This window comes from Phalacrocorax carbo, chromosome 8, assembly GCF_963921805.1.
Source record: "Phalacrocorax carbo chromosome 8, bPhaCar2.1, whole genome shotgun sequence".
NCBI classification, from domain to species: Eukaryota; Metazoa; Chordata; class Aves; order Suliformes; family Phalacrocoracidae; genus Phalacrocorax; species Phalacrocorax carbo.
The window spans coordinates 17,899,093-17,925,876 of NC_087520.1; the positions used below are offsets into that span (position 1 = coordinate 17,899,093).

A 26,784-nucleotide genomic window follows, 5' to 3' on the forward strand; every position below is an offset into this window, starting at 1 on the left:
CATGACTCTATTTCTCTAGACATAGTATTTTTCATGAAATTTAAAACTTAGACATACGGTGCCTACCATCTGCTGAGCATTGACAAAATACAGGACAAGTAAACTGATCAGTAGATCTTGTTTCTCCCACTCCAGGTAACATCACCTAAGTACATATATATGTATATATGGGAAGGAGAGGGTGACTCACAGCGATTATATGCATGTATAGATGCATGCTCGGTCTGAAAATCACCTATAAACTACTTAGGTCTCCAGGCTGGATATGGGCAATAACCAAACACAAATAGCAATGTAATTATCTTAAATAATATCTGCTGAAATATTACCAGTGGCAAAATATTATAACAGCCTTGCAATAGTTTCACAATGGGGTTCTAACTAGTGGTTAGTGGTTTAAAAAGAGAGATTGAATTATTTTCCCCATTAAAAAAATAGTAATTATTCAAAATAGGGTTTTTTTTCCTAAAATAATGGCCACATGTAAGATCAGTGCTATGAAGTCCATCATATTTGAGAGTAAACTCATCTTCAGAGACTCCTCAAACATATTCTTAACAGGCAAATACAACAGTGAGAACATTTTAACACAATAACTGTTCTACGGGACACAACATTTTTTGTTTTCTGTGGAATAATTCTGTCAAATTCTTTCAAAATGTCTGTCACATTACAGATAAAAGTTTTAAGGTAATGATGACCATAAAAGGTAAGGGCTGGAAGATTTTGAAGATTTATGAAATAAAGACAATACTTATGTGTACTTATTTAATTGCTAGTTCAGCCCCTGCATATGTATCATGTCTATTGGAACAATCTGGAGCAGTGAAGCAGGTATGCATAGGTGTTAATTTCCCTGTTCTTCGTAATGATCATTTTTTCCATCGGACAATAACATTGGCTTTACTGACAGCTGTCAGAATATTCCATTAAGATCTCCAGAGGACACAAAATGTACAGTTCATCATGTGACACACTGGGTAAATTAATATTTGAGCATAGTGATGGCCATCCAAATTATGTGAGTGAATTTCACTTGTGTATTCCATTACTTTCGCAGAAGAAACTTGAATATTCCAAGTTCAATTAGTAATCCACCGCTATTTTAATTTGCTTCATTAAACAACTTTCAAATTTTTTTTTTTTAAATCAGAAGTGTGTTGTGAGTTGATAGGCAATGTTATTTCCTGAAATCTTTACTATGCTGTTTTAATTCTATGCAAATTCTTGATGAATTGATTAGTCCAATAATGCCTATGTGAGGCATAACAATTCTCTGTAATGATATAGCAAAGCTATATATTGCTCTGAGCCACTGATATTTAAGTACTCCCAAAGTAAGTACCAATTGGTTTTTTGGAGCTCTTCCAGTACTCAAAAAAGCAACCTAACTTTACTATAATTGAAAGCAACAGCATTATATTTCTTTTACTTGTCTAATCTTTGTGAAGATTCAACTTTTTTTTTTCCTGGTAATTAAATTTTCATCAATATTGAATCCCAAATGTCTCATGAAAAGGATTCAACAAAGATAAATGGAAGTGCAGGACCCTCATGTTTGATTCTAAATTCAAAAACTTCTTCACAGCACTGCCTTGATGTCTTGACTAAATATATAACATCTGCAGTGGACCAGCCAATAAATCACTATATTGTTAGAGTGTATTAGTATACACTAAAATACTATTTTAAGCTTGATTATCCACTCTTTTTTGAATCCTTTAAGCAAGCTTTTAACACTTCCTCCTAAAGAAACATGGCCTAAAAATTTCTCCAAAAATCCTAAGGTTTACATCAAGACAGCATAAAAACTATCAATATTCAGATATGGATCACTTGTAAATGAAAATACAGCTGTAAAGCACATTCTATTGTTGGTTTATATTTTGTAGTTGTGAAACAGAGATCGGCACATGGAAAAGTGCCGAAAGTAGCACTAGGCATTGAGTTAGTGGCTCAAACAAGATTTAAGAACAAATAAAAGCAGGAAAAGTTTCATTACGGGAATTTTGATGAATAGGGTACAAACACGGAATCATTTGAGAGCCTTTTACCATCATCTAATAACAAAGATTAATAAAAAGCAGCTGGGAGAGCAGTAAGAAAATACGTTACCTTTGATTTTGTGAAGCCTGTTAGAGCAGGCGGATTTGTGCCACAAGTTGTACCATGTTTGCGCAATTTGCTGTATGTCTGCTCTAAACGTTCTCCATTGTTGTGGATTTTACTCATGGAGATATCTAGCAACATTCACATATTGTTATTATACTATTAAATTAACAATGTTTCCTACCTTCAACAGATTTCAAAAATGCAAACTGAAGGTGGAAAAAGCATAAAGTCTTACAAAAATATGTACATTTCATACAGAACTTGGCAATTTTTATAAGAACATGGTGGGCTGGTGAATCCTGCTTTCATGCTTGGGTTGCTTTGGGAAGTACTAACTGCCTCTATGACATCTGCTCTGTGTTTGTTTGCTTTGCAGTGATATAAACTATTATCTGAAAAAAGGAACAGAAGTCTAACAGTAGCTCAGACTGAAGATTAATGGGGGGGAGATATGGAGAATTTTGGTGTTGGAAAACACATGGCGGGTGAGTTAGAACAACTACAAAGAGGAACGCTCTCTTTGTTCTTTTCTGTTTATTTATTAATTTATTTTTTAGTTTATTTCTCTGTTCTTTGATAACACTATGCTTAAACCAAAATCTGAAATTACATAATTTCACCACAGTTTTCGCAAACTGTTTAGATGTTTTCTCATAAAACCACCTGAGAAGATTTTCTGGGAACCAGAAATAATTAAACTGCAAAATTTTTGCACAGACTGAAACCTAATGGTGATTTATTTCGGTAGATCCTATTAATACAAGTCAGCATGCTAAAGCATTAATTCCTTAAAAGAACCAACTGTAATGTACTTTTTTGTTAGTCAAAGGATCCTAACATATTGGTTATTAAAAAACAGTTCAAAATTAAGATTCCCAGAAAGACGACAAAGTATTCAATGTATATATTTAAACATCTAGCTAAAAAAAAAAAAAAAAAAAGGCACACAAAAAAAGCCACCACCCACCAAAAAACCAACCCATAACCACATGCATCCTTCCCCCAAACCAAACAAAACCCAAACACCTAGAGAGGACAAACATCAAAGCAGCTATGCAGAAACTGGATTTGGGCCTGCAGACCACTTAGGATTTTGGGAATTTGAACTGAATCTGCCTATTCTATGGAGAAGATATTATTCTATAAACTAGCCTATACTATCCTATGAAGAAACCATTGAATGCAAAGGCTGCTGATCCAGCAGGACCCACCTGTACTGATTTCCCCAAAGAAATTTAAAAGTTAAATAATAAGAAGTTGCTATCATTTAAACTAAACTTGAGTGAACAGTTTAACTTCCATGTTATCCAGAAGAGTCAGCTATGCTGTTGGGGTTCTGGGTCTCAATGAGCAACCGCTGTAGCTCCCCAGAATAAAACTGCCATGATAAAGAGGTGTGAAACAGTACCAGTTGCTTTGTGACAGCAGGATTAATAGAAATGGTTCAAAAAAAAAAGAAAATGAAGCAAGACTAAATAATTTGTGTTTCAGACATGATCTCAGAGGAACTGAAGAATGTGGAATCTTTCCAGCCGTCAAAAATAAAAAAGAAAAGAAAGAAAAGGAAAGATATTTAGAAGAACTGGTGTGTGCTTGGACATACAGGTGAAGAAATATGTTTTGTGGCCATCTATATACTTCTAGATGGTGATTTCCAGTGATTTGTATTACCTAACTTTTTTCTGTAAATGATTTGGAAGAAACGGCTCTGCTAGCTGTGTAGATGGACTGGGCTTTAGTTGCTGACAGTACAGTTTTAAAAGTTTGCTTTCTAGTGAGTCTCTTGAGTCTTTTCCTCAGATTAGTTTTGTAAGTACAGTCCCTCACCAGCCTTTCTGCATTACCAGAACCACCAATTCTCAGTCTGTTCATACACATCCATCTCCACAGTCTCATCATCCTTTCAAGTCAGTCTCAAATCGGAAACTCAGAGTCTTGGAAATTCCTCCTTTTCTAAAGGTGGTCTGTTTTTCTCTGCATCCTCTTCTCCAGCTGCATAGAGCACTCACAAGTATGATTGACTGGCCTTACCACGTCTACTAAGTTAATGGATTTTAGAATAAATAGTTATTCTTTAACAGGTTTCTGCTTCGTGCCTGCTTCGCACCACAAGGAGACAAACTATTCATTAATACGTAATTAAATTTTTCTATGTTTTTAGCTGAAAAAGATAGGGGTGGAAGGGAGAAGAGATTTGCAAAATGCAGAAACATCTAATTAAAACAATAATTTCATTGTTGGAATGTTGAACCATTTCATTTGGAAGATTTTTAAGCAAATATTTTCACCTTTCATTTTGAGGATTATGCCTGCCTTGGCATTTTTTTTTTTTAACCCACATGAAAATAAAGTTAAACAAAAAGGTTGAAACTTAAAATGGAAAAAACACACCCAACCTACATTTTGCTTTAGGTTGAAGTAATTCATATTGCTCTTTCTGACCAAATTTGAAAACTGAAACAGTCCAAATTTCTTCTTTCATTCCACATAAGCCTTATCAGTTGCATTCCCCCCCCACGTTACTCCCTTTTGCTTTTGTAGCAAGTTTTCGGCTACAATGGAAATGAAGGTGCCAGGAGTTGATAAAACTTGTATCGCAGGGTCACTAGGATTTATATGCACTCCCACACCATCCCAATCCCTATCCTCATTCTCAGCGCTTGATAGTATAAATACCAAGCCACCATTAACCACCTGAGCTTTGTCCCCAGACTCCCTTCTCTTGACTTTGTAATCCTGGAGCTCACAAACTTACAAAGATTTTACACCTTTTCATGTTTGGTAGTCCCTATAATTTGTGTCAAGTGAAATAATTATCCACCTGCGTGTGGGAATAAATATTAACAAACATCCTCAAACCCTGTGTTTTGTTAGGCAGAATATTTCACACTTCCTTACAGTGTGTTTTAACTAAGGAGTTAGCCTGGTGTTTGGTGTGCAAAACTCCCAGTGACTCTGGTAGAAAAAGTGATTTGTAAAACCCAAAATAATTACCATGGCCTATAGATTACAGATTTAAGTAATCCAGTGTGCAATGTTGAAGTTCAGATCTCCGAGTTCTCCCCAAATCATGTGAATTAGCAGCTCGGACTTCCCATTTTATAATATACTAACAACTGTCCCCAGTTTTGAAGATTCAAGACCAAGAAGGATGTTTCAAAATAACAACGTCATAAGTAATTTCTTAGGGTGTACTGAGATAATGCTGAATTTTTCTGCTATAGTTATGAATGGAAGTTTTGGGGCATGGTAGTTCACAGTAAGCCAGTCCTTTGGCAGATTTTGAAAGATCTAGCAGCAGAGCAAGAGTCCCTAGCTTTTAGGGTTTTGATATATACAGGCTTCTACAGCCACACATTGCTTTTTACCTTTTATAAAAGGTCATTCTCAATTTCTACAGTGTTCTAGTTATTGCTCCTCAATTAACAGAGCATCAAGCACAAGGAGTCTTCTCAAAACAATACAACTTCCACATTAAGTTGCCAATTCTTTTTCCTTCGGATTTACTAGGTTTTTTTTATCAGATCCCAGATATGCAAGAGAAGTACCAGTTATCACTATAGTCACAAAGATGCCATCATGTTTCTGCTTGTATGTATGCATTTATTTATTTCTTTCACAAATTGTTAGACCTGACCTGATTAAACAGATGAAAAGCTCAATTACTGAAAATCACACTGTTACAGCCCTATGATATCCAACACAAATGCATTAAATGGAAAGGAACTATTGTAAAAGAGCAGCATGTAAGGCAATGCCTTGGTGGAGTGAGGTAGGGACTGAAGGAGAGCTGAATGACAAATAGCACCCTACATAGATGGAAAAGGTCACTGCAATAAAAGCAACCTAGGCAACCAGGAGCAAGTTCAGCATTGCTACAGTCTGGAATAAAACACAGAATCCAAACAAATGGAACAGAGCGATACAATTTCATTCATGTGTGAATGCCACAGATTGAGTTGTGGAAACATTTGGGGACCTGACAAAATGGAACAGGATTCCCTCTATGCCTTGACGTCAAGATATTGGAAAGAGTAGGCATTTACTCAGGCCAGTAATTTAGTTAACTTTTACAAACATTCAGAGTCCTCAGCTTTACTGTGTATGAATCTGGCAGAAAAAATAAAATATGTACATTTGTAATGTAATAAAGAAGGGCATATTGTTTGGATGGTTATCTTACATGACAGAAATAGCCCTCACCTGTAGTTTCAGTATGTAATTATTATAAACAACATAGGAATTACAGACTAGAAAGGAACTGGTCAGATCAAGGTTTGCACTCAAACTCCTTCAGTTCCTGAATCTTTAGAGTGGCATAAGCCAGCTACCCACAGGCAGTATCAGGACAAACATGATGCAAGTAAAGAGCATCACCACAAACAGAACCAAGCTGAAATGCTATGCTCAGCTCCGAAGGCATGTCACCACATCAAAGCCTCTGAACATTTACTCAGCTTCCCAACATAAACCCCATGTTGTGCACCTTCATCATGCTCCCTCTACAGGAAACATTTGTAAATCTGCATCAAAATAAAGCAGCTGTTTAACGGAGGAACCACATACTTTTATTACATTTCCACTGTAACAGTGGCTGCACAAGGTTGCTGCTGAAGTTGAAATTGTAAGACAAAATTCTGGTCTACAAAAGCATGCATCAGCAAAATCCAGCAGAAGATGCAGTGATGCAAGCCAAGGAGTCCTCTTTAAAACATGGCCTAATCCACTTGAGGAATTGGATTAGGAAGTAACAGGAAAGTATATTTTGCTTGGCTGAGCTGTATTTTCAGTGGAGGGTTTCATCAATAAAGCTGTATGTGCAAACCATTTTAGTGTACATACTCCCAGGAGGCAACTGGGCTGTAACAGGGGAATAGAAAGGGGAAAATATTCAGAGCAAAATGACGGAGTTCAGGTTTCTTCCTGTTTATGCTGAAGGGATATAAAAGATGCATGGGAGAACTGTCAGGCAGAGTCAGATGTGAATTGGGGTGGGGGGGAACCCAAACAACAGTGAGAATAACTAATAACCACTAAGCAGTTTCTCGAGCAATGTAGTAAGAGCTCTCCATCTCTTGCAGTTTTTAGAGTAAGATTGAACATCTTCCAATGGAAAAGAAATACTAATTTGTATTGATTTAATCATGCATTTTATGAAGATAAACTCATTTTCTGAAGATGTTAACATGATTGGGAGATGACATATTTACAGATTTGCCTGATAAGATGCTAATATTTATAAGCATATTAGAAGTAGGTATTATATAACTATAAAATCTATTGGACCAACTCTATAACCAGGAATAACAATTAAGCACTAAATAAATTGATAATTTTTTATTTAAACAAAGCAGAAGTGTATGGCTTTGACTTATCAAAATCAGGAAATCCATAAGACAAGATATTGACTCATATGAAGAGTGTCTCCTTGCCTTTAAGTGTTTATAACAGCACTTATTTGGATTTGCAGGGAGAAAGAATGAAGTGATTAAAGTTTTTGTTATTACAAAATCAAACAAACACTCACCACACAGAAAATCCTGTGCACAAATATTGCAAAGAGTTCTGATCAAATTACATCCTAAATTTTAGGTTCTCAATTTTATCATCTGTGAAGTGCACAGGCTTGCATGGACTTGGCTCTTCATTTTGAATCAGCTACTGAATTGTGTTGTTGATGGTTAAAAACATGAACGGTTTTCTAAATGTTGCCTTTCCACATAAACAGGTGCAAAATCCACTTTGGAAGTTGATAGGGCTATGTCATTGCCAATGAAAAGGGAGGTGTAGTTCAGAAGATTCAAAACTCTGTATCAAAAGACAAAAGCATTAGAAAGCCTGAGAAATTCTTTCCCATGCAGTACAACTAACAGCAGCGAGCATTAGCAAGAACAATTTTTGTTTTTTCTACACACAAAGGAAAAACACACGAACAGCATCTGGGCTCAGCATATGGAAGAAAAAAAAAAAAAAAAGAGAGAGTTTTCCTGCTTACAATTGTAATATCCCCAGCATCTTTTGGTTTTCAAGCAAGGTACCGAGTCTAGGCACCCATTTTCTTGGCACAATGGCATGGAGCACCATTATCCAGTCTTTAGGTTTCAAACGCATGACATTAATTGGTGATCTCAAACCAGCTGCTAGGAAACAAAATAAGGATTGGTAACGAGAAAAAACAAGGCCTAACTGGCCATAGTAACTTAAGTTGTTTCCCAACCGTTATGGTAGATCTCAGAAAACAGCAGCATAACATGCTGGAGAAAAGGAACCGTGGGAAGTTAGTACTGCAGCTGCTTTGTTCTGCTGCTTTTATCACTACAGAGGCTGCCAGCTTAACACATTTAAAACCCTAAACAAAAATTATGTAAAAGCAGCTAAGAAAAATCTCCGAAGCTCTCAAAACCATGGTGAGCTTAAGAAAAATAGAGAAACAACAGAATTAGAATCTGTTCTCAATTCTATATCTTTTTGTAACGCATTATAATTTTTATTACCATAGAACCTTCTGTTTCTGATTTGTCTGTTACGATTATGAATTTATAAGTTAATAAATCTAATATTTCTGCAATATCTTAATATCTAGAATCACGTCTTCTGCTTAAATTCAGACATCTGCTGGCATTGTCAACATAAGCTACACAGATTAGCAGCAGCAATAATATCAGTAATAGTTGCAGCAACATGGAGCAAATACTTAAGAAAAAGTACACCCTTCAGTTTCAATGGGAAAACATAGTTCATGCTGTTCCCTCTGTTTCTAATTCCGGTCCAAAGCTCTGAAATTAGACCTAGTGCTCAAGAGATGCAACAGAATTAGGATGTGACTGGCCATTAGGGATTTAGAGAATTTAAGTATTAAAAACATATAGGAAAAAACCAACCTATTTAAAGACCTTGCTGCTAAATCTCTACACTGTTTAAAACAATATGCACTGAAAGAGACTATTAAAACTTCAAAGCTTAAAACTTCTAACCTAGGAGCTAGTCTTCATAGCAAAAACACTAGAAACCAACAGGTTTTAGTGTTTCTATTCAATCTTATCTACTGTAACAGAGGCATCTTTTTTGGACATTGTCATCTGCTGAAAAGAAGCCTTTGAAAAATACAGAGTGGTTTATGTTTTTCAGCTACATTAAGCAATAAGGGCAGAATTCTTCAAATTGGCATTGCTTTCTTCTACTTCTTGGGCAGCACATAACAGCTATGTGTGCCAAGATAGAAAAAAAGCCGATAGCACTGAAATTCTCAATTATAACAACAACAACAATGACGGACCCAGACACAAACATATATAAATTCCTCTCAATTTGGAAATAGAAATTAAAATGTTAAACTGCAACTCTTGTTTTCCTGCATTGCTGTAAAATGTCATCAGAAAAACATTGCTTATGGTATTTCAAAGGCAAAAAACAAACAAAACAAAAAACTTTCTGCAAATTTAAAAAAAATATCAAACATCCTATGCTTAATTTCTGTGCAAGTGTGTGGGCAAGACCTCTTCCACCCGCAATAACAGTATATGTTTGCACATGTTTGACGATGCCATACTGTGTGGATCAAAAAAGAATGTCCATGGACTTGGAGTCACCATGAGACAATTCCTTTGAATCTGTGCAGAATCAAATTTCACCATTTTAATAGTCAACACTGGGAAACTACAAAACCTCTGGGAGCATGGAGTGTGGAATGGAGCAATCTGTACCTTTTGTTGGGGCTGCACAAGGAGCTACCACAAACCTACTCACTAAGTTCTGGCCAGCCTTGAGCCATGCAAAGAACCTGTAGGTCTTTCACACCTCTAAAAGGTACTGGCTGCTGAAATTGTTACGGTGGGTGTTTTTGAGCATTTCCAAGGATGCAGACTTTACAGCCTCTCTGGGCAAACTGTTCCAATGCCTGACCTCTCTTCATGATATGAAAAGTTTCTTCTTAGGTTTAAACGGAATTTTCTGTATTTCAGTTTAAGCCTGTTGCCTCTCACTCTGTCGGTGGACACCACTGAGAAGAGCCTGTCTCCCTTGTCATTATTTTTCCCCATTGGGATAAGATCCCCCTGAGCCTTTTATTTTCCAGACTGAATAGTCCCAGCTCTCTCAGCCTCTCCTGGTCTGTTAGGTGCTCCAGTCCACTGATTACCTTATTGGTCCTTCACTGGACGTGCTCCAGTAAGTCCATGTCTCTTGTACTGTGGAGCCCAGCACTGGACCCAGCACTCCAAACCTGTCTCACCAGTGCTTAGCAGAGGGGAAGCATCACCTCCCTCAGCCCTGCTGGCAGTGCTTGCCTAATACACCCTAGGGTGCTCCTGGCCTTCATTGCCCCAGGGCATGTTGCTGGCTCATGGTCAATCTCTTGTCCCCCAGGATCCCAAGGTGCACTTCTGAGTAGCTGCTTCCCAGCCAGTCAGCCCCAGCATGTACTGGTACAGGGGGTTACTCCTCCCTATGAGCAGGACTTTGCATTTCCCTTTGCTGAACTCCATGAGATTCCTGTCAGAATACTTAATGCTCAGTATTGAGCCTGGTTAATTGTGGAATCGTTCCTCCAGCAACCCAGTAACTGGATATCATGCTGGGACAGCTATGCATGCCTGGGTTTCTTATCTACAGTTTAAATCCATGTCATTCTGGCAATAAGATGAAGGTGCTACCTACTGAGATATCCAAACACTTTTATTTAGTCTCTTCAGAAAGCAAAGTCAATCCTTTATGAGGGAAAAAAAATGAGCTATGGATTCTAGATTTTTGTTGTTGCTACTTCATGTTCTATCATGTAAGTTGGCAGATACAGAAACTACTTTCTCCGTTCAGTACGGGGTGATACTTGATCATATGAAAGAGATGTAATTATTTTTCTATAGGATTCTTTTATTCCTTAAAGATTACTATCTTCTCTATGGGTTTGCATTATACACCAGAAACTGGAAATATCTGTTTATTTGATGCCAGCTTGTAGAGGATTATAAAACATAGACTTCCAAGCATTCTCAGCAGAGGATCTCAAAAGACGACTTCCAGCTACAATGCATTGGCGAAAGTTCTAGCTTCCTTCAGAAAAAAAGATTTTTACATACTAGATTAAAATGCAACAGGTAATATCTGTTGAACACAGGAGATTCTTCTAGATATTTACACTGAATATAAAGAATGTCGATATTTTACACAATAAATTGCCACAAATTAGGGTGATAAGCATAAGAATTCTTAGTCTTATTTTTTATTTCAACTCTAACTCACAAACAACACTAAACAACAATAATTTCATTTAAGCCAACCCTTGAATATCTCCATTCCCCTCTCCTTGCTGCCAATAACTGCCTATGAAAAAAATCAAAGCAAACCCTGTCTTCTAAGCAGTGTCCAAACTACTCTGTGGGCAAATATTGTTACACTGAGCCAACTGCTTTGTATTATTGTCTCTAAGCCAAAAAGACAGGTTAACACTGAAAAACTGGGAGTGATCCCCCTTCCAGTTAAATGCCAGTAACTTCTTGGGAATCATGACAATATCTAATGCACAGTTTAGAATTTTCCCAAAATCAAAATATTCCAAGTCATTCTGCATCTACTTTCTCATTGTTAGAATGGATGAAGATGATGAATGTATCCAATTATGGATCATTATATGAAAAACTATTGAGCAAGTAGGTATATCCTATATGTTTTACTCATGTTGAAAAACAAAACAAAGAGTTTTGCTGTTGGCATTCCAAAATTTGGTTTAATAGGAGTAATTCCTATATAAAAAGTCAAGACAAAGGTGCTGGCAACAAAAGCCCTTACCTTTTTTTTTTTTAATGTAAGACTGAAAACCACCCTGTTATATTGTATTATGATTGAAGCCATTAAAATGGCATTCCAACAAGATGAGTCACCTTATTGTTACAAGAAAGAAAATACATACAATGTTTAGAAGAACAAGAAATAAACATATTCTTACAGCTAGCTGTAAGAAACCATCCTAGAAAATGGTGTAACATGAACTGAACTACTTTTAAAGGGGAAAAATAAAAAGTCCACTAGCTTTTCATTGGTAAAGGGTCTTGTTTCTTTCTAAAATATTTGTGTTTTTCAAAACACTATCACGGCAGGTGCACCAGATTTCAAAAACCTCTTGTCCTTCATCACATATAATTGTGCTGCATATTATATTAAGAAATGCAAGCAGAGGAATGTAAGTGATGGGAGTTCAGCTAAACACAGCATAATATCCGTGGCATAGAAAATGATTCTGCAACTGAAATCAAGTTCTAATGAGAGAAAAAATGAATACATTTTCACATATTTTTAATTACATAGAATTTCCTCAAACATGATTTTTAATAATATATTCCATTAGGTTAACATCATATTTAAGAAAGTGCATTTTCTGATTTCATTTTAAGTCTGATTTTGAGCAATTATTGTGTCATTGTTCTGCAGGAGAAAGGTTGAATTCATTTACTGTGTGGTTATGCTAGTTATGATTGATGTCGCTTCTCTAAATGATAAACCAATCACCCCGGTGATGTAATGCCATTTTAAGAGTGCTATAATCACATTTCTCTCAGACTGGAAGCTCTGATGAGTTCTAACAAAGATTTATTGTAGATTAAAGGCCTTCATAATATCAACAATAGATTGCTCATTTGATGGAAGATTTGATTAGGTAATTTTTTTAGGCAAATGAGTTTTCCAGATATATCAAGAATGGCTATTGTGAAGGGCAGAGGGCAGTCCATGTGGATGACTATCACCTCATATCCAAGAAGACTCATCTTAAACTTGTTGAGGAGCTATCTTGTAATTGTAGAGGTTGAAGCAAGCATAAGTGTACAATCAGAAAAACAAGAGGACACTTATTATATAATGTAATCAGTATGAGACTTCTGCAAACATTTCATCTTCAGCATGTACTTTGAAGACTGTGATAGACACGTTTAAAGAAGAACCTAGAAAGCGCTAGGAAATATTTATTAATGATCAAAGATTATCTGGAATCTAAGCCTTAAATCTAAATAGCTTCAAATCTTCCTTTTTAACCCAACCACAAATTTTAAAAAAATATTTAAATTTATTTACTCTCTCCCAAATGTCTGGATCTATGTTGCTAAGTTTCCACAGAAACTAGAATAGATTTTTTAAAATATTAAAAAAAAAATAATCAAAGCATTGTCTACCTTTCCATCTAATGTAGGTGGTAAAAGCTACTCTGAAAATCTTTCAGGAATATGGATGAGCTACACTAAAAAAGGCGAGCTTTTCCAATTTAAGCTATATGTCACTTTGTGGTATTTTCTTATAAACTCTCTAAAGGAAACATTGTGAGACTACACCAAAAAAAAGGAAAAAAAGAAATCTTCAAGTATCCTCATGTCCCATGAAGATTCATTGGGGAGCTTCAGCTTCTGCTTACCATCTTTCAAATAATTACTTACCATGCAGGAATCTTCCCTCTTACCCTGGTTGTTTAGTTTCCTTAAAAGCACTTAGTGACAGATTTTGCTGAGACCCTTTCGAAAATACAAAGACCCTTCATCAACTAGATCACCCTCATCTGGAAACGGCTGACCCCTTCAAAAAACAGTTGAATGTTTCTAAGGCAGGACTACCCTTTACAGAAGTTTAATGACTCATCAAAGACAGATCATACCCACTTTTTTCCCCCATTTTTATTGTTTCTGTGGAGTTGTCCATTATAGATTTTGAGGTGTGCAGCTCCCCAGAGGCCCCTGAACCTCTTAAAAAAAACCCCTCAAAACTAGTATATTTTTCACCCTCAAACCTCAAGTACCAAAGAAGCATGCTCCATCTCTGAATTATTATTTCGTTGTGTAATTATATTTTAACGTATCTGAATGGATCATAAAGTTAAAGGATAACTCAGGATGGAGGCAACCCCAGGAGGTCCCTAGACCAGTCTCCTGACAAGCAAGGGTAGCTCTGAGGTCAGGCCAAGTAGCTCAGGATTTTTACCAACCTGTTCTTGAAAACATCCAAGGGTAGAGACTGCACTGGCTCGCTGGGCAACCTATTCCAATCCAATGCTTAGGGAAAAAGTTTTGCCGTATATCGACTCTGAATGTTATGTTTCAACTTCAAATCATTGCCTCATCCTCCCACCAGGCACCACTGGCCACTGTTTAAAGGGCACCATTCAAGTGTACTCTATGCCCCCACAGAGACTAACAGTCCCACACCTCATACTACCTCCAATACTGTTCAGACATGTATTGTTAGAGGAAAGAGTGACCTTGAGCAGACCACAAACTAGTTTATAACTAGAAGTTATAAAGTTATAAGTTGCACAATAGATAACTATGTTAAAAAAAAAAAAAGGCAAAAAATACGGAGCTGTAATAGCCTTCTTTTGTTTTGCCTGTATTTCTAAAAAACGATTGCATCTTCATTTCTCAATTTTTGGCTGTCAAAATGAAAAGTCAGTATCTGTTAATAACAATTAAGAAAAGCAAAGAAAGAAAAACCCTAGCCGCTACTGATTATATGACTGATAGCTGAGTTGCAAATGTTTTAAAACAGTAGCCTGAAAGACAAGAATTCATTTGCTGAATAATAGCAGTATCTTAGTTACATGTGACATTGGGAGTATAGAATCAGACAGATTCTGAAACAAGAATGGAGATAGAATGGCAGAAGCAACACACATTTTTACATAGAGAACCTCATCACCTACATGAAATATTGGACTAGCCTATGCAGAACAAAGAACCTTTGTGCATCCACCTCTCTTTTAGAAGATGCATCAAGGAGCAGGAAACCCATTTCAAAAAAATCCTTCTGATTATAAGAATTTAATAATATTTTTATACTACTTATAAATAACACTTCTAAAAAGAAAAAGCTCTCTACAGTAAAATGAAGGAAAAACATGTATGATTTATGGTGTTTCAAAAAAAGTTTCCTTGAAATAAAACAGTGAGATTTTTGTTCGCCTCGTTTCCATATACGCTCTCAATTTTTTGGTGATGTAAGAACACATTTGAAAAAAAAAAAGCATAAAACCAGCACAAACATGTCACAAACAAACTCCATATGTTTGCAATTTTCTTACCACTGCTGGAAGCCTGCTGTGGCCCTGAACACGCTCTTAGCAGATAAGAATTAGGAGAGAACTCCTCATCAGGGTTGGTGTCCATGATTTGATGGGACGTATTGCTGTCTAGCAATGGCATCTGGCAGCTAACGGGTGGAGGATTATGAGAACTGGGCAGCTGAGCAGATGGGAGAAGGCTAGACGAGGATGTAGGTGGAATGGGACGACCTGGGAAAGAGGACACAGGGATCAAAGATCAGCAATGAATGTAATGAAAAAAACCAAACAGCCAAGTAATTGCACAGTAACTGTCCATCGTTACATATGATTACTGCTGCGCAGAGCCACAAAATCTCTCCACTGGTACAAACTTGTCCCTTTATATCACATTCAAGGCATTGTGAGCAGCTATGTTGTGAACTCATTCCAAAAATCTCTCCACAGCATCAGCTTGTAGCCCATCAGGTGACCAGACGCTGGGTGAATGAGAGCAAGGGCACACCACTGGATTGGAAGCAGTCCGTCTGCCTGGGCACTGACACACAGAGCAGCCAACGCTGAAAGGCCCCAAGCTGCATTCTCAGATCCTTAAAAATGCAAGTGCATTGGCTACGTATTTTACTAGATGAATTTTGACAGAGATAGGTTTTTTGGGCTAAATAAGACCAATGTGGAAGGGGACTATAATGAGTTGATTCCTGGAATTAGAACACCTGTCTGTAACCATCTATTAAAAAGATAGTGGTGGTCCAATTTTTATTTTCTTTTTCTACCAGGGAAATTGGTCCCATACAGGAATCTATTAGAGGCATGTAAAAAGAACCATATGAAGGCTACCTCCAAGCTGAGGTCCCTCCTGTATTGTTGTAGATCTTTCCAAAACCCACAGACAGATGTGACAGGAAACACAGGGGACAGCATCGCTGAAAGGGAATTTTTCCATTTGTACGGATGGGCTAAGCAGGAATATGAGTTAGAAACTCTGAGTTTTCCTGTCTTCCCCCCTCATTGCTTTCTGCACTGGTGCTGTAGGGACAGAATTTCCTGCCTAGCTCACCAGACAGATTAATTTCAACTTTGAAACCCCATCCTTAATGTGTATGACACACCTCAGCCCCTTGTAACAACATATTTTTGGTCAACTAAACTAGTGGTATTGAGTCAACAGGAAAACCCGTTCATACTTATTTATTCTTTACCTTTGTGAACTTTCCCCTCATAATGTTGTGTCAATCCACTTCAGCAAATGCACACAGATGAAGACAGGTTTGGGGTTGGGTTTTTTTGGGTGTTTTGTTGTTTTTTTGTTTTTGTGTTGTTTTTTTTTTTTTGCATTGCCTATTAGAATATGACCGGTTGTAGGGATGAGAGGAAGGAGAGAAACACACATTCTAATCTCTGCAAGTTTATCTAGTGCATTGAAGAACTTGTTCATGAATAATTTATACATAGGAAAATATGACCTCTGCGATACTGCCAAAGTCTGTGAGGCAAAGAGAGATCTGCTACATGCCGCTACAAATGTTAAAACGCAGCACAACTACATAAAGTGGTGCATCCTTATTTCCATCATTGTAAAGAAACAGTAGCAGAGCAAATATACACTGGCTTTCTCATTAGTTACATCTTCATTTTTGGAATAAAGAACCCCTCACTTTATAGGAGTTACACTAAGGTCTATACCATTAGGTAATCTTCTAGAGTCATCAAATTCCAAAGGAGAAAAAAAAAAAAATTAAAAAATTCTGGCCATCACATATAAATTATATCTGGGGAGCAGAAATCAACCAAAGGTACCCACAGAAAGTGAAAAAAAAACCTCTTCTACTTCATGGTACCAGCACATAGCATGAACTACTTTCGTACCTTCAAAAAGTTAAAAATAAAATAAATACCTGGAGACAGGCAAGTGACTATTCTGTTTATTTTAAATTATATTTTTAGCTCTGGATAAATTGATGATACGCCTAAATGACCAGGTTATCATATGACAGAAATGGGTTTCAGCTACTCCATAGTAATCCCCATCTACTGTCTTTTATGCTAGGGAAAATTCAATATGCATTGAATATTTTCATTGTGGACTAGCACTTACGATGAAATAGTTCTACTATTGATGACAGGAATAATGCTGATTATGTTATTCTTATTAAATACTACAGTGACTATCCTAAACATTCAAGGGAAGTGATTGAGCAAAACCAGTTTCTAATTGTTTCTTTGCAATGTGTTGGAAACAAGCAGAGAGGCTGGGGTTTGACATACCTCAGACAGGAATGTGACATTGTGCCCATTGCGTGTATTTAATTTTCACATATTCTGGCTCTGCTTCAACAATAAGAAGTTAAAAGCAGCAGCTTATAAATTAAAAATCTGCATTTACTGTATCATATGGAAATACTAGTGTGTTACAAAAATGTTGGATGTGTCAGGTGATGAGATGAAGCGAAAAAGATTTTGCCTTCTGTCTAAACTACATATCAGAGAAATTTAGGTATGTTTTTGCAAAATCATTGAGAGAAATGAAGAAACCAAGAATTCTTTTGCCAGGAAAGCTAATCACATTGTTACCATCATGAAACAATACAGCCCAGATCCCCGAAGACAAGGTAAAATGTCCAATTACTACAACTCTGTCTGTAGCTTAGAGGAAACAGAAGGTATCGAGTTGTTTAAACGTTGCATTATTTTGGTGGGAAGTTGGCTCTTGAGGAAGATTTTTCCATAAGCACGTGTTAATTGAAAAACATAGATGTCTGTGAGACACAGAACCTATTGCCAATCTGTCCTGTGGTTAGATTTCCTAATCAGCTGCCAAATTTGTTTAAAACTTTTCTTGCGGTTGGGCATTCTTGATCTTTTTGTGAGGTCGGGTTTTGGCATCAACTAAACATTAAGCTCCCACTACAACCTTTCCCTCTACAGTAGTGGGGCTTTAATAGAGCTTCTCTCTGTATGGCTTTCCACCCGTGCTCCCCAAAACACACAGGAATACCTTAAGACACCCACCCTTTTGTAAAATTTGGTGGGAAGTGAGTTGAAAAATTACTGAAGAGGAACAGGAAGATACTATTAAGCTTTGTTGCCTTAGGAAATGAATCTAGAGGTTAACTATCTGCAGTAACACAGTTGACAGAATGGTTGTGAAACTACCAAAGAGAATTGAACGTACGGAGTTAGGCTATAAAGAGCATGATAAACTCAATTTATTTGTTATTACATACTCTTAAGTTAGAAATAATGGGTTCAATTCATACTGTTGAATACTATTATCTTGGTCAAGTAAGTTCAATGTATTATTGTACCATTTAAAATAACAGATTAAGCTTTACAGATTTTATAAACCTGAGCTTTTTGCCAGACCCATTCATGTGTCTGCAGATACCTTAACAGTCGTATTTTGAAACCTCCCATCTCTTGAAATTATTCTAGATTTCCATTACTTCAAACTGGGACTTGCAATACCCTACAGAATTATAGAACATACTGCGATATATGGTAACTTCAGTATTCTATTACACTGCTGTTTTGAAAAGTTAAATCCATAATGTAAACAGGAGTTTGTACAATTTGCATCTACTCTATCTACTCTTCATATGTTAATACGATAAAGCTTCTACGAATAAGATTTTTATCTAGTTGTGCTTTGACAGAAACCCTATGTAATGGATACTTACGTCTATTGACAGCAATAATGTAACTGTGTAACATACACAAAGAAACATAAACCAGACAACTGCTAGAAAGGGAACCCGAAGTCTAAAAGCTGATATATTACAATTTCAACAGCAAGTTAATATTAGTTTTTCTTCAAATATCTGTTCGTATGCGTGTTCATAATGCATATACTCATGCATGGCAAGTACTCATACAGATACTGAATACAGTATTTCTAAGGCACTTTTCAAACAAAGCAAGCAGAGAAAAACAAAAAAACCTTTGCCTTTTTTTTCCCCCTCATTGCTTTCTCCTGCCATTTATCTTATCTTACTACTTGGAGTGAAGGGAAAAACTTGATAACTCTCCTTCTGGAGGGCATTCTGGTTTGGGATAGCTTTAGGCTTCCATGTCACAAGGCACCTCATTCTGCAAGGGCCGTTTTTACCCTCTTATCACTTATATTCCCTTTTCTCCCTTAAGATTATATAGCAGACAGCAGAGACTTATTACTTCCATTTTTTTCTTTTAAATAGTCACATCTTTCTTCATCACCCAGAAACTTTTATGAAACCATTCCTCAATTACTGCTACACTTTAAGTCCCTAAGGCTTAAAATCTGCCATAGAATCAACATTCAAAAATCGTGCCACGCTTGTAGCTGGTAATGATGCCACAGCTCCACAACCAGCTTCAGGAAGACATCCACAAAAGCTGAGTACGCAGGTCAGACATAGGTGTGAGGAATTCCTTTATTCTCCGTGTTAAGGACAGCTTCACAGCCAGACAGAGGCTGAAAAAGGCACAAGCTTACCAGTATGTACCTGTCATGTGTGGTCATGGTGTAACACAGCAAGGGGGTGACAGAGCAGGCTGTCTCAAGCCCAGACACTTACAAGACAGCTAAGGAGAGTTCTGTTCATCTTAATCACAGTAATGCATTTGGGAAAGGGATATTCTGGTTGCTTTTAGTCTGAAAGACCAAAAACCATCACTGGGTGAGTGTAAAAAAAAAAAAAAAAAAAAAAAGAGAGCACTGCCTGCAATCACTCCTAGCATTAATATACATAAATAAAAGACACAATCAAAAAAGAAAAGCAGGCTGCTTATCAGTTATTGAAGGAATTTTGCAATGCATTTTCCATACTCCCCCTTCTTCCTCCTCTTGCAAAGGGCCATGGAGTTTTGTGAGTGAATAAAGCCCATGTGTGAAACCCTGGCCTCTACATTGCACCATGGTGCATGACAGGAAGCAGGGAACAAACATGACAAAAATAACCAAAATTTAAGAATTTTGACCTATAACCAGTCACTGTGGGACTATGCGTCACAAAAATACATCTTGAAGAGCTGTTCAGTAACCTTTCGGCCAACTGTACTATAGCATAGTATTGCTGCCTAACAACATATAAGAAACATAATTATATATTTATATAAATATTTTTATATTTAAATAAATTTACCCACACACATTTAGATAGATACACTTAATACCCCAAAAAGATTATTTTAAGAGGTGTAAAGGATCAATCCAGACTTCTTAAATAGCCATTCTGCCATTAACTTAGGCACAGGGGAGACCAAACTTGTTTGTTGTGTTTGCACACTCCTACGCTATCCATTTCAATATAAAAACTTATTTTGTTAGAAAAGCTCTGAATCCCAGAGGTGGTAAATACAGATCTCAAAGCTAATTGTCCCTGCAGTGGAATTCTCAAGTTCTTCCCATCAGGAGAATCTCACTTTGAAGGTTAGCACATATGTAGCAAAAATCTGGGTAGATTTTCAACCCCATGCATTTTCAGCACGTCTCACTGAGAATTTCATGTATCCAAATGGTCTGTAATAACTACAGTCACATATAATGCTATCAATAAAGTCACTTATGTCTTTGTTCTACAGCTCTGGTCAAAAGGACCAGGACTTAAAGAGAAAAGATACACACAAGCCAAAAACTCACTGTGCAATCCATAACATATTAGGCTGCAGAAAGACGGGAAACTTTATAAACTGTTCTTTTTAAAACAACTGTTTGGAAGATGTAGTAGCATTCAAGTACTAATGCAGGAAGTGAGAGAAGTAAAAAGTGAAAGGAGATGACTTGTTTCTACACAACTGATGGCATCATAACAGAAACTGTATAACACTTAATTGGCAATTAAGATTTTGACATTCACTGATTGAAGCTGATATTCATGTTACACCAATACGAAGTATAGAACCCTATATAATGTAATCCCATAAAACTATGTTAGTGACTTAAATGACAGACAGTATCATTAGCAGCAGTTGCTCTGTTGCTCATATTTACTGAAATTATAAAAGGAAGGCTGTCTAGTACTGGCATTGGCTGGACATTACCTACAGATGACAAAAGCGAAGGATCAGATATCCCCCTCCTTTTCTCCTTTACCTCAGGAAACAGAGCTGAAAAGCCAAACGGAATCAATACAAGGAACACAGCCAGGACCCTGGCTGTCCTATGGCTCCATGGTTCTGTGACCCTGCTGTCAGGGGTAACACGATGCCTCACCTCCTCCTAAAGCACACACACATTCTCCCTACGTTTCCAAGTCAGCCTAACCGAAGCACCTATGCTGTCAGCAATGTTAAGTTCACCTTAAAGATTGAGAAATGTTGCTAAATGTGTCAGAAAACAACTAGATAACATAAGATGCATGTTTCCGCAGTACAAAGCACTATAAATTAAGCAGGTGGCTGATGAAGGTGAAACTTCTCTGAGGTATGGCACATTCAGCAGACTCCTATTCCTCCTCAGAATAATTGCTTTCTACAAGAAAAACCACTGTCCTTCAAATATTTGTGAAAAGCACATCTTGCCAATGGGCTGGGTACTCTCAAGCAGTCTCATATTTAATAAATTAAGTATATATTGCCACAACTGGCATAAGAAATATAAATATTTTGTATTGATGAAATTACTAGTTAACTGACAACAGGAAAAACCACCTGTTTCCTGTATAATAACAGCATCTATCATTTTTTGTAGCTAAAATGGCATTTGTACTTCAGTGCACTGGAGGCCAGTGCAGAGCCCCAGCAGGCAAAACTTTTCTCAGGGGAGAAAGTCATTTTCCCCCAGAGCTAAGCAGCCTGTAACGCGAGCTTTCAGGAGAAAGACAAGACACACCACCTAAGAGTTTCCTCATCTGGCAAGGATGAATGCTAATTTATCTGTAAAGAGGACTCAGTTAACCCTTCATTCATCAGAGTGCATTTCAAGTCGACAAGACAAAACGCAAGCCCAAAATGAAGCATGCAAGAAAAAAAGGGAAAGAAATCTGACAATTTGTGATCATTTCCTTCAGCACCAAGTTGCTTTCTGTTGCCTAAACTCCTGTCACATTTTTTTTCTCTGAGTCAAACAAGCTTCGAAACAGCAAAAAAGAAAGTTATTAATCAGGATTTGGATGATAGAGAGTTATCACTGAAGAAAGGTACTTCTAGTGCTTCTGAAGCTCCTATCTCTCTGAAAGTACAAATGAACAAAACCAGCCAAGCTAAGAAAAGTGTTTTCACAAGAGTCCAAGGAGAAAAAAGCACAGGGCTGATATTCCTGCACAGACTTGTTTATTGATGTTTTTTTAGATATTTCTCTGCATCAAAAATGATAGTCAGAACAAATAAGGATGAAGTTGATACCATTGTATCATACCAGGCAAAGACAGAATCTGGCTTTGAAACAATTAAAAGAGAATACCAAAAAAGCAATCTAGACACAATAAGTCATCAACTGTGATTTATGTAACAGTGACAAATCAGTACTATGGGTTTGTAGCTTTCCCATTTAGCAAAATTAATAACCCCCTATGTGCTGTGTTTAATTTTTTCAAAACTTGTTATGCAAAAAAAGCATAAAATCCAAGCAATAGCATGAACAGAGTGAAGATAATAAAAAAGTGATAACTATGTAAAGGTGGTATAGGCAAGATTATGCCCAAAAAGGTAATTTCTAACAATGCGTAAGAAAGGTTTGTATCTTTGATCAGTAGCTCCTCTGAGTGTAGAATGGCAGAGCCCTGCATGGCACACAGAGAGCCTGGTTACACTTTGTATGTTCTGCTCTGCCCAGTAAGAAACAGTGGAGCCGTTTGTGGAGTGAGATGTCTATGCCTAGAAGTCAACTACATCTTTGCGGACTGCAGGTATCACAGATTGGCTACTGTCCACTCTGCTCCCCGGGGCTGCCTGGAGCTATGTTCCTTCAGAAGGACTTCACTCAGGCCCCTTAAGCCCCAAGACCTTTCTTCCTTTTTTTTTAGTTTTTTCTTCTTCTTCTCTGGTGGGTTTTTCATTTCAAGGTGGCTGAAATGTTGAAAGACTCGTGTTGCAGTTCCCCAGAGCACCAGGAGCCGAGCGTCAGTGCTGCTGAGGCACAGCTCCATCCCATCATCAACACATGAACTCCTGCTCCATTCAGGGTGAGTGAAAGCATTTATGCTGGCAAGATCTCCAAAGAATACTGACACCAAACTTAGTGCAAGCAACAGGCATTCCCTCCTCTCTCAAGCAGGCAATGGAACAAACTCTTGTCTCAACCACACCCAGGTTTTCCTAGGGCCTTTCTGTGAAACATCAAAAAGCAAAATCAACTCTAAGGGGACCAAAGCCCTCAGGAAAAGGACACTGAAGAAATTAACACATACCTGCCTAAATCTCTACCTCCTTTATAAAAAAATATGAAACACAGTAACATAGGATGATCTGCTGCAGCATAAATTCTAGTTTTGAAAGGTTCTTAAATTTTGTGAAAGCAAAATAGTGCATTTCTCTAGAAAACATAATCCTAGAAATAATGATTTTACCTGTGTAGGTAGAGCATTTTAATAGTCTAGAAGTTAAAATGTTGTTTAAATAAAATTATCCTAAAATTCAAGGCTATTTCTTCTTAGGTACATGTTATAATTTATGTTTACATTTCCAAGCAATCCTGTGGAGGGGGGTGGGGGTGGATATGTGTGTGTGTGTGTGTGTAGAGATAAATCAAGAAAATCCCAAACAAAACAAAATAATCCTAGATTCTTCATGACAGTAATGCATAAAGTCTCATTGGTTTAGCACTGTTGTAGTTCTAGTTAAATTTTGTCAGCAGGGCAAGATATTGTTTATAAGGTATTCTATATGATAGGAAAAAAGAAAAACTTTAAAATGGCAGCCAGTTTCTGTTACCAAAAAAAAGAAAAAAGAAAGCATTAAAATATATTCATATTTAATACGTTCCTCTTGCCACTCCTCTGAAGTAGAACCATTTAATGCTCACCAAGGAATACAGTTTGAGAAGGGTAGATAATAGAAAAGGGACAAATGAAGAAGAACAAGCAAGTCCTGGTCTCCATTTTTTATTACAGATGCATTCCACAAGCTTGTTCCAGTTTTGTTATCTTTGGTAAACCATCTGACTTCTGTAGGAGGTTAGTATTTCCTGAAGCAGCGCACATGTGTAATTCTTGAATATGAAAATCACTGTACTAATGCAAGATACTATCATTACTACAGTCTATGCAGCAGAATAAGACTATCTTGGAAATCAATCACTTCTGACTTTCAGTGTTAAATTAACTTTCCTAAGCAATCCATCTACAAAATGTATCAGTTTTATGGAATTTGGATATTAAAAATAAGTAGACAGTCATGGCTTAAAAATTATCTAAACCAATTCAGTATGTAAAGGAATAATTTGCTGCTGTCAAAAGCTTATGTCACTTAATTCCTGTCTTGTTAAATCATCTGATGCCCCTTTCTTTTTTAGTTAAACAAAGATAAATAATAAAAACAATTTACAGCTAGATGATGTTAGGGTTTTGCAGCTGTTAAATGTCTTTTGGGCAGATTAGATTCTGTAATGAGAAGTTATAAGCCTCATTTTATAAAAGCTGTTGCTGTCTTGGGAAAAACATCGGTGAATAAGATTAGAAAACTCTTTTCCTTCGTGAACCTATTACACTAGCAAGCTGATTACTTGGCATATGTTTGATACCTTTGTAGCTGGAAAACAGTAATTTGTTTCAACAATTTTTTTCCCATCACTCATAAAGTCAAAATGGTTTCTCTAATCTTACCATACCTCTGATTTAGCCAGTAAAATCAGAATGAGAAGAAACAGACAAATACACATAACTCACATGAACCTGCATTAACTTATCTTCCCTAAAAAAGGTTCTATGGAACTAACTATAACTTACATTAAATTATAACAGCTCCTCAATTGCCTGTTCCTTGTGGGACAAAAATAACATTCTAAGGTTAGGAATGTATTTAGTAGAAACTTATTGGAAGATTCACAGCCATCATCATATGTGACTGAATATCCACCTTTGCAGTAACTTAATAATATGTGCAGCTTTTAAATATTGGGAAGAAAGAAAATTTCCTATTTATCAATTTTACCAGCTAAGGTTTCATGCCAGGGAATTCAACTAGTGCAAAGGTTGTTATTAGGCCCTAAGCAGGTAATTACCAGGCATCCTATGAAATCCACCTCTTTAGATAAATCTACAAGTACATTATTTGATATTTATTCTAGTGACACAGAGAGTTCAGACTATGCTGTGCTACAAACTTGTTTCCACCATCCAAACACCTCCTGTTTACCTTCACCTTAGTTTACTGAAAGTCTAAATACTCTTCAACAACCACTCATGCCATCTCCACTACATATCCCCCTGAATGATGTTGGCTTTATTTCTATTATAGAAATTTATTCCAGGAATGTTGAAACACATAGTGATTCAAGTGCCTGTGAAAGTCATACATAGATAACACTAACTGGTGGGAGTTGGATAACAATTAGAGAGTCTGTGTTAGCTCTAAAAAAGCAGCTCTGATCTATGGTGAACAAATGTGAAATGAACACAAGGTTTCACATGATCATTATTATGTATTATTATGTATGTATTATGTATTATTATGTAAATGGATAAATAACCAATATGCTTAAAATCTGATCTATCATATAGTGCAGGGCCAGTGCTATATTCTGGCTAATTCTGCTTCAGGTTATTAGAGCCTGCTTTTCTCACACCTACAGTTTGAAAATGGTGTTCCTATTTGCTTTCTAAATGTGTGTAGAATGCACTTCTGAACTAGTGCTAAACATCTGCTGTGATACACTCTAGAGAAGTTTGTATTTTAGCACTGGGAGACACCAAGGTGCAGTAAGAAAAGTATCAGCATGATGGGAATTAATCTTCCATTACTCTTGATACTCATACTTACATTTACATAATATTATCCTGATATTTACATTTCTCTTGCTTCATCTGGTTTCTTCTCTCAAGATCCAATCTTGCATTTCTTACAAAACCCATATTGATATTATCAGAAGTATTGGGTGTACAAGGAAACAAAAGGCTTGTATGTCACTGGCGGGATTTTCCAAAGCACAAAAGCATGTAAGCATTTAACTTCCCTGCATCTTACTGCATCTTCAGGCAGCTAAACATCTTTTTTTCCTAAACATTTAACAAGTGTTACAAATGTTTAAGACTGTTGTGATATTTTACACTGAACATTTGCATGCCCTGACAAGAAGTTATTGGCCCCCTAACAGATCCTGCTTCAAGAACGAACATTCCACCATTTCATAGCAAACCACAGCAAAATCTCAGCTATATATAAGTCAATACAAATTGTATTTTTGCCTTCAGCACAGCCAGGATTTCACCCTAGAGTCCTAAAAAGCTTTTGCACAGAGAGAAGCTCCCCTAATAGCACTCTTCTCCTGACTGGAATGCCAGGCTGCTGCTGTTCTTTCAATTTAGGATGGTCCACTGCGCTCAGATCTAGAAATACAGCTTGGAGCTAAACTGCAGTTCAAAATCAGAGGGGGAAATGAAATACCATCACTAATGTGGAGCTAGGCCTATTTAGCCCCTTAAAAATCTCTCTGATGTCTTCTGGTAAAGCTGACTATTCCCTGAAGAAGGCACGGAATACAGAAAGTATCCAAATACAGGATTATT

At 36.9% G+C, this 26,784-nt stretch overlaps 1 protein-coding gene across 2 annotated transcripts in view; it reads right to left on the minus strand.

Annotated features, from left to right (window-relative positions):
- The window catches only part of TENM2 (teneurin transmembrane protein 2), a 699,068-nt gene that overhangs the window by 220,472 nt on the left and 451,812 nt on the right, over positions 1 to 26,784 (minus strand). For both annotated transcript variants that reach the window (XM_064458951.1, XM_064458950.1), the window contains one exon: positions 15,164 to 15,373. In XM_064458951.1, coding sequence (XP_064315021.1) covers positions 15,164 to 15,373 — 210 coding nt within the window. The remainder of the gene's footprint in view (positions 1 to 15,163; positions 15,374 to 26,784) is intronic.